Below are 9,398 nucleotides of genomic sequence, written 5' to 3'. Positions count from 1 at the left end.
CTGGTTCAACTGACAGAACTAATACTTCTGTTACCGTTAACTGTCAGTAATTTTGTCTGGTTTTATTTTTTTTTTTTTTACAGTATTAAATTTTAAATTAACAGTTTAATCTCATAAATAGAAAAGAAATATTTGTGAAATTATGATACATTTGTAAATGTATTTTAACTGTATTTTTCTGTGAAAAAAGAAAAAAAATCTTTTAAAGAATTGAAATTTTATGGTTATTCACAGTTACAATTTTTTCATGTGATTTTACATTTGACATGTAAAATCACAGTCTGTTTTTGTCATTTCATTGATATTTTCCTGTATCTTGAAAATACAGGAAAATTTGTAAAATAAACAGTGAAAATCCTGTTAAATTACAGATTTTTTTTTACAGTGTATTATTTCAGTTATTTTAACAGACGACAGATTTGTGACACAGCATTAGATCAAATAAACCTGTTTAAATGTTAATGTTTCTGGTGTAGTTTAACTTTTCCAGGAAACAGTCTTTTAAAAAAAAGCACATTTGTGAATCAGCTGCTTTTACTGATATGACGGACATGTGGGTGTGGTCACATGGTGTAAAAGTCCAAACCCAGACCGACCAGAACCATGAACCCGCTGGTCTGGGCTCAGGCCTGTGTTGGTTAAACCCTGTGTTCTGTGTGTGAGTCCAGTCCGGCCTGGTGACCCGGGACAACCCGGAACAGCTCATCATCGCTCTGGAACCTGAGGCGGCCTCCATCTACTGCCGCAAGCTCCGTCTCCATCAGATGGTGGACCTGGACGGACACACCACCCAGAACGGATTCAGTCCAACGGAGAACGTAGGCAGTGGGATGAGTCAAGGTGAGTCCAGGGTCTGGGTCAGGGTCAGGGTCTGGGTCTGGGTTTGGGTTAGGGTTGGGGTAAGGGTCAGGGTTCTGGTTAGGGTCTGGGTCGTCTGGGTCAGACCCTAACCTAAACCTAGACCCAAACCTGGATCTGAATCAGAGTCTCTCAGCTGGAGCGTCAGTCTGGATGATCCTGGGTCCTGGTCTAACGTCTGCTTCTGCCTCCTGTTCTCTGCTGTTTGTTTGTGTTTGTTTGTTGTTGTTTGTTGTTTGTTTGTGTGGTAGTGTCTCCAGGTAATGCTGATGCTTTCCTTCTTCATCTCCACACTAAATGCATGAACGTTGGTTCACAGGCTGTTGCAGTGCCCCCCCCCCCCTTCTGTCCTCCTCTAGTGTTTCTGTTTGTTTATAAAAACCATCTGTTCAAATATTACACCCATCATTTATCACAAATAACAGATGAATTCATCAGAGTATAATCAGCCTTTTAACACCAGAATAAAACCATCTGCTAACCAAAGGATGTGAATCACAACAGCCTTTTCCTGAAGAACAATGAAAACTAGAAGCACTCAGAGAGCGCAGACCTCCGCCAAGGCAGATCAGTGCCCCCCCCCCCAATCACCACCAAAATCTAATCATGTCTTCCTTGTGCCAGTATCAACATTTACTGAAATTTTCATCCAAATCTGTCCATAACTTTTGGAGTTGTCTTGCACACAGACAGACAAACTGGCAAAAACACAACCTCCTTGGCGGATGTAATTAAAGCCGCAAGCAGCAATGGGTGGGGCCTTGCACCGTATGGTCCGCCTCCCATCACTGTTGACACTTGAGCTCCAATCACACCTCCCCCTCCCAGCTCTTGTACAAGCAGTTTCGCCATTAGTATAAACAAAAGTTATGTAATACTCATTATTTAGCATTTTTAACTAGGCTTTTATTTTGAAAAACTGTACTGTGTGTGTGTGTGTGTGTGTGTGTATCTGTGATAAAGAATCATTTTTACTGAATCAAAATTGTATGGGGGGGGGGACTGATCTGCCTTGGCGGAGGTCTGCGCTCTCTGAGTGCTTTTCTACTTCATTGAGTGTCTTGAATGTAACAGTAAGTCATGGTTGTTGGTGCGTTGTCATGGGAACAGCTGACCTCAGTGCAGTCGGACAGAGCTGTTTCCTCTGGACTCTGTTTCCTGTGTGGGACAGGAAGTGTGGCTGTGCGGTTTTACTGGACTTCCTGTTGTCAGAAAGTCAAACTCAGGTCATTGGAAGAAAACCCTGGGCTGGGCGGAGTCAGTGTGGGCTGGGCGGAGTCAGTGAAAAGTCCACTGACTCAGGACTGGATCAACTAAGACCCCAAAAGTCTGGAATTTTCCATGTGTGGTTGAACTGTGTTCTGTGGGGGATTTACTAACAGTGACTGGACCAGGACTGGACCCTTTGGGGCTGGACTGGACCCTGTGGGGCTGGACTGGACCCTGTGGGGCTGGACTGGACCCTTTGGGGCTGGACTGGACCCTTTGGGGCTGGACTGGACCCTGTGGGGCTGGACTGGACCCTTTGGGGCTGGACTGGACCCTGTGGGGCTGGACTGGACCCTTTGGGGCTGGACTGGACCCTGTGGGGCTGGACTGGACCCTGTGGGCCTCATGTTTGTCGTTCCTGTTCTATTTTATTTCCTCTCATCTGTTTTGTCATAGTTTCATCTTGTGTCTTTTCTTCTGTTTTCATTTTTACCTACACCAAGGAGGTTCTGTTTTTGCCAGCGTTTGTCTGTCTGTCTGTGTGTCTGTCTGTGTGTCTGTCTGTCTGTCTGTCTGTGTGTCTGTCTGTCTGTCTGTGTGTCTGTCTGTGTGTCTGTCTGTCTGTCTGTCTGTGTGTCTGTCTGTCTGTCTGTGTGTCTGTGTGTCTGTGTGTCTGTCTGTCTGTCTGTCTGTGTGTCTGTCTGTGTGTCTGTCTGTCTGTCTGTGTGTCTGTGTGTCTGTCTGTCTGTCTGTCTGTGTGTCTGTCTGTGTGTCTGTCTGTCTGTCTGTGTGTCTGTCTGTGTGTCTGTGTGTCTGTCTGTGTGTCTGTCTGTCTGTCTGTGTGTCTGTGTGTCTGTCTGTCTGTGTGTCTGTCTGTCTGTCTGTCTGTCTGTGTGTCTGTGTGTCTGTCTGTCTGTCTGTGTGTCTGTCTGTCTGTCTGTGTGTCTGTCTGTCTGTCTGTGTACTAGATAACTCAAAAAGTTCTGGACGGATTTGGATGAAAATTTCATAAATGTTGACACTGGCACAAGGAAGAAATGATTATTTTGGTGGTGATGGGGGGGCAGCCCTGCCTTGGTAGGGGTCTGCGCTGTCTGAGTGCTTTTCTAGTTTCATGTGCATTATTTTTGGCCGTAGTTAAATCCACATAGAACCAGTTTTATTGTGTTTAGACTTCAGATAAATCCTGTTTTCAGGTGCACCTGTATGAACAGTTCATCTAACCCTAGTGCTTCTGTTGGGAACGTCTGTTAGTGGGCATGAGTACTAAGGCCCCCCCTTACCTTTTGCCTCCCCCCCCCACCTGCCACACAGCCCAGTCAGCTTCCACTCTTTCACTGCTGTCCTTCTGCGCCCCCCCCCCCACTGCTGTCCTCTCTCTCACATGCTTGTCTCTCTCTTAACCATCAGCTAAAGAACATGTCCGACGCAACAGGCAGAGCCGCACCTTTTTGGTGGAAAATGTCATAGGAGAGCTTTGGTCGGAGCTGGAAGAAGGTAGAGTCTGTTTTTCTTCTCTTATTCTTCTCCTTCAGCTGAACTGCTTCTACTGTTTCTGTCCTCAGCTGTTGCTGTTTCCGCTGTGCTTTGATCTGCTTTATTTCACTGTTATCTGTGAACACAGGACCATGTTCACTGAGCTCCTCTCATGCAGACGTCCTGTTCATGAACACAGATTTATTTACAGCAGGAACACACATGTCCTTCTGTCCTAAACTGTCCATATTTAGATAAACCTGTTCCAAACACAAATGTGGAATGTTGGTTTGTCCATTCAGTCCCTGCTATGCTGCTGAGTTTCTTTCTTCTGGTAGATGTCAGATAGGACATGTAAAGGACAGAGGCTTCAGGACTCCAGCTGTGGTGTTTCTAAACCCACTGAACTCATCGACACAAACATTTACCTCCAACGCTTCAAAAACTACAGAATATACATTCAAACAAACACTGAAAAGGTCTGAAAAACCAGTGAATATACCTGTGGAATATCTGTGGACATCCCATAATATCTGTAGACGTCTGCCTTATCTGGTCAAAGCCTGTGTCTGACTGTGTGTGTGTGTGTGTGTGTGTGTGTGTGTGTGTGTGTGTGTGTGTGTGTGTGTGTGTGTGTGTGCAGGTGACCGTTACGTGGTGGTGGACTGTGGAGGAGGAACCGTAGACCTGACTGTGCATCAGATCCGACTCCCAGAAGGACACCTGAAAGAACTGTACAAAGCCTCTGGTAACGCAACACACACACACACACACCCTCACACACACACACACACACAAATATATACAAATATATATATATATTTATTTATTTATTTATATACACATACAGGGTGGGGAAGCCAAATGTACACTGAACATTTAGTTGTTTTTTCTCAGCAGACACTACGTCAGTTGTTTTGAACCCAAACATATACTGATGTCATAATCATACCTCACACTATTATCCATACCTTTTCACAAACTTTTGCCCATATGAGTAATCAGGAAAGCAAACGTCAAAGAGTGTGTGATTTGCTGAATGCACTCGTCACACCAAAGGAGATTTCCAAAACAGTTGGAGTGTCCATAAAGACTGTTTATAATGGAAAGAAGAGAATGACTATGAGCAAAACTATTACCAGAAAGTCTGGAAGATACTATTAAAGAAGAATGGGAGAAGTTGTCACCCCAATATTTGAGGAACACTTGCACAAGTTTCAGGAAGCGTGTGAAGGCAGTTATTGAGAAAGAAGGAGGACACAGAGAATAAAAACATTTTCTATTATGGACATTTTCTTGTGGCAAATAAATTGTCATGACTTTCAATAAACTAATTGGTCATACACTGTCTTTCAATCCCTGCCTCAGAATATTGTACATTTTGCTTCCCCACCCTGTGTGTGTGTCTGTGTGTGTGTGTGTCTGTGTGTGTATATATATATATATATATATATATATACACACACACACATATATATGTATGTATGTATATGAGAACTCCGTTGACCATCACAACCCTGTGGTTCTTGTGGCTCTTGTGGTTCTTGTGGTTCTCCAGGGGGTCCATACGGCTCCATCGGGATCGACTATGAATTTGAGAAGCTGCTGTGTAAGATCTTCGGTCAGGATTTTATCGACCAGTTCAAGGTCAAGCGTCCGGCGGCCTGGGTCGACCTGATGATTGCCTTCGAGTCCAGGAAGAGGGCGGCGGCCCCCGACAGGACCAACCCCCTGAACATCAACCTGCCCTTCTCCTTCATAGACTACTACAAGAAGTTCAGAGGACACAGTGTGGAGCACGCCCTGCGCAAGAGCAAGTGAGTCCACTACAAAAGACACAGGACACAGAAGATAGAACAGAAAACAGGAGAAAGAACACAGGACATAGAACACTAGGAATCCTTCAGACTCAGAAGTCTAAGATACAACAGGGATGTAAGTCCACTTCAGTTCAACCCGTTAGACCTGTGGGGCCTGTGGGACCTGTGGGACCTGTGGGGCCTGTGGGACCTGTGGGACCTGTGGGACCTGTGGGACCTGTGGGACCTGTGGGGCCTGTGGGACCTGTGGGACCTGTGGGACCTGTGGGACCTGTGGGGCCTGTGGGACCTGTGGGACCTGTGGGGCCTGTGGGACCTGTGGGACCTGTGGGACCTGTGGGACCTGTGGGGCCTGTGGGGCCTGTGGGACCTGTGGGACCTGTGGGACCTGTGGGACCTGTGGGACCTGTGGGGTTCATTAGTGCGTTAACTCTGTTCACTGTCTTCATGTGTCTTTTCTGTTTCATCGTCCACGCTGTCGGTGTCATTTGACAGTGACTTCACCTGACCTCCCATTTCCACTCTCTTTTTTTCCACAGTGTGGATTTTGTGAAATGGTCGTCTCAGGGGATGCTGAGGATGAGTCCAGATGCAATGAACTCCCTTTTCAAGCCCACCATCGACCACATCATCCAACACCTGAGTACGTATTTAAGCAGGAAACCACATGTCAAACTCATTTGAGTTCAGTTCCACATTCAGCCCAATTCCATCTCAAGCGGGCCAAACCATTCAAATTATAGCATAAAAACCTAGAAACAATCACAACTCCCAATTTTTCTCTTCATTTTACTGCAATAAAAAATATTAAATTATGAAAATATTTGCATTTACAAACTATGTTTTCACAAAAAAGATGTGACTAACCAGAAAAAATTTGAATTTCTGAAGAAAAATAAGCTAAATTTGAACAATATTCTGCCTCAACTTGTCCCTTGTACATGTGTGTTACACACAGTGTTACACAAACATTATATTGTTGAAATTTTGAAGTTTGGAATGTGTAACTCAAATAAGAATAACATCTACAGTATTATGTGTCAACTTATTCACACAACTTACAAATCCACAAAACATTTAGTAACAGACAGAATATTGTTAAAATTGTACGTCATTTTCAGGTTGTTCACATTTTATTGTAAGGGTTATTAGACTATTATTGGACTTTAGACCACACTGGGCTCAAACCAGTTCAACACCACAGACTGGTCAGATCTTCAGTGTCATTTTTGCACTCCATAAAATCATGCCGCGGACCGGATTGGAACCTTTGGAGGGCTGGTTTTGGCCCAGGGGCCGCATGTTGGACACCTGTGCAGTAAATCACATGTGTCAGCTGAGGTCCAGCAGGTGGACTGGGGTCCAGCAGGGTTAGGGTTAGCCCTAGTATTTAAAATAAATTATAGATTCTGAAGGCTCACCACAGACACGTCAGGGGTTAAAGCGTTAACCCAGTGGTTTCCAACCTGCTTTTACTCCTGACCTCATTTTAACATCACACGTTTCTGTCGACCCCAGACATTTAAAACGGAGACTTTTTTTTTTTGCTGAAATTAATTTGCTTTTGATCCTGTAATAGTTTTCTATCCTATGTTGCAAGGTTCTAATAGTTTTGGATTTTTCATTCTAGTTTAGTTTTATTTAGTTTGGACTTTTTTTCTCTAATTCAGTTCATTTTAATTCATTTTTAGAGCAGGTTTGATAGTTTTTATTAGTTTTCATTTTTTTTCTCTAAATGCTTAGTTGTAGTTTAGTTTTAGTTTAAGTTGTAGTTCAGTTGTAGTTCAGTTGTAGTTTAGTTTTAGTTTAAGTTGTAGTTCAGTTGTAGTTCAGTTGTAGTTTAGTTGTAGTTCAGTTGTAGTTCAGTTGTAGTTCAGTTGTAGTTTAGTTTTAGTTTAAGTTGTAGTTTAGTTGTAGTTCAGTTGTAGTTCAGTTGTAGTTCAGTTGTAGTTTAGTTGTAGTTCAGTTGTAGTTTAGTTGTAGTTCAGTTGTAGTTCAGTTGTAGTTTAGTTGTAGTTCAGTTGTAGTTCAGTTGTAGTTCAGTTGTAGTTCAGTTGTAGTTCAGTGGTCTCTTTTCTCTTCTTCTCTGTGCTCCTATTCAAATCAATCCCAGACAGGACTCTGCTGCTTTAGTCTCCATGTTTCCAGGTAGAGTGGGGACCAGAAGACGACTGGAAACCACAGTGAACACAAGTGACGGAGCAAAAAGTGTCGTATGGAGACAGCACAGAAAACTGAGAGACAAAGAAATCCATTTAACATCAATCTGACATTGACAAAGACCAAAACCAAGGGAATTTGATCTGTAAATTTTATGTTTTAGTTAGTTTTATAAACACATAATACAGTTTTAGTTAGTTATGTTTTTTTCTTTTAATTATAGTTTTTATTTATTTCAGTTCACGAAAATGTTTTTACAATTCTAGTTTTGGTTATTTCGTTAGTTTTCGTTACGATAATAACCTTGGTTTCCAGTCGTCTTCTGGTCCCCACACTACCTGGAAACATGGAGACTAAAGCAGCAGAGTCCTGTCTGGGATTGATTTGAATATGACGACAGAGAAGAAGAGAAACGAGACCACCGAACTACAACTAAACTAAAACTAAACTAAACTAAAACTAAACTAAACTAAACTACAACTAAACTAAACTAAACTAAACTACAACTAAACTAAAACTAAACTAAACTAAAACTAAACTAAACTAAACTAAACTAAACTAAACTAAACTACAACTAAACTAAACTAAACTACAACTAAACTAAACTAAAACTAAACTAAACTAAACTAAACTAAACTACAACTAAAACTAAGCATTTAGAAAATAACAAAAACTAATAAAAACTATCAAACCTGCTCTAAAAACAAATTAAAATGTACTGAATTAGAGAAAAAAAGTCCAAACTAAATAAAACTAAAGTAGAATAAAAAGTCCTAAACTGTTCTACCCTTGGTCTGCCACAGGTGGCGCTGTTGGGATGGAACGGTCATGTTTGTTCCTGTGTTTTTTTCCTCCTGTAGCTGAGCTGTTTGAGAAGCCGGAGGTCAGCGACATTAAGTTCCTGTTCCTGGTCGGAGGTTTCGCTGAGTCGGCGCTTCTTCAACACGCCGTCCAGAAGATGCTCCAGGGCCGCAGCCGCATCATCATCCCCCACGACGTGGGCCTGACCATCCTCAAAGGCGCCGTCCTGTTCGGCCTGGACCCCAGCGTCATCAAGGTGCGCCGCTCGCCGCTCACGTACGGCGTGGGCGTCCTCAACCGCTTCGTGGAGGGGAAGCACCCGCCGGAGAAGCTGCTGGTGAAGGACGGCACGCGCTGGTGCACTGACGTCTTCGACACCTTCATCGCTGCCGACCAGTCGGTGGCGCTGGGCGAGATGGTGAAACGGAGCTACACGCCGGCCAAGCCTTCGCAGCAGGTCATCGTCATCCACGTCTACTGCTCCGAGAGGGAGAGCGTGGGCTTCATCAGTGAGTCGGGCGTCAAGAAGTGCGGGACGCTTCGGTTGGACGTTAGTGGGACGGAAAGCGCGGCGGCGAGGCGCGAGATCCAGACGCTCATGCAGTTCGGCGACACGGAGATCCGAGCCATGGCGGTGGACGTGTCGACGGGGCGCACCGTTAAAGCCAGCATCGACTTCTTAAGCCATTAAAGAGGAGGAGACAGATGTTAGATGTAGAGGAGAGAAAGAGTACCGCTAACAATCAGACACAGAGAGCAGAAAAAGAAAACAGCAAAACTATCACAGACAGTGGAAACAGTGGATGAATGTGGAAGTGGAGGAGTGGGAGGGGTGGGAGGGGTGGGAGGAGTCAGTGGAGGTGTGGACGGAGGTCCTCTGAGGTACTGCAGTGGGAATGTGTCGTCCATCAGCTGTCAGGGTTAGGCTAGGGTTAGGGTTAGGCTAACCCTGACCCTGACCCTAAGCCTGACCTACAGTGGCCCAGAGGTGCAACAGCCCAAAAAATTATCCACTATATATTTTTAGAATAACTTTATTTTTAGTGCATCGACCTCCGCTTCCGGTGGGTTCCT

General features: G+C 44.1%; 1 protein-coding gene across 1 annotated transcript in view; it reads left to right on the top strand.

The window, feature by feature from the left end:
• Window positions 1-9,108, top strand: part of LOC115434540 (heat shock 70 kDa protein 12A-like) — a 10,043-nt gene extending 935 nt beyond the window's left edge. Inside the window, exons 2-8 of the mRNA XM_030156525.1 lie at window positions 669-840; window positions 1,110-1,118; window positions 3,478-3,564; window positions 4,187-4,291; window positions 5,102-5,360; window positions 5,903-6,006; window positions 8,384-9,108. Of these exons, the coding sequence (XP_030012385.1) occupies window positions 669-840; window positions 1,110-1,118; window positions 3,478-3,564; window positions 4,187-4,291; window positions 5,102-5,360; window positions 5,903-6,006; window positions 8,384-9,015 (1,368 nt within the window). The 3' untranslated portion in view covers window positions 9,016-9,108. The remainder of the gene's footprint in view (window positions 1-668; window positions 841-1,109; window positions 1,119-3,477; window positions 3,565-4,186; window positions 4,292-5,101; window positions 5,361-5,902; window positions 6,007-8,383) is intronic.
• Window positions 9,109-9,398: the final 290 nt, after the last annotated feature.

Source organism: Sphaeramia orbicularis, chromosome 15 (assembly GCF_902148855.1).
Source record: "Sphaeramia orbicularis chromosome 15, fSphaOr1.1, whole genome shotgun sequence".
Lineage (NCBI taxonomy): Eukaryota > Metazoa > Chordata > Actinopteri > Kurtiformes > Apogonidae > Sphaeramia > Sphaeramia orbicularis.
This window is presented reverse-complemented; position numbering and strand designations above follow the sequence as displayed.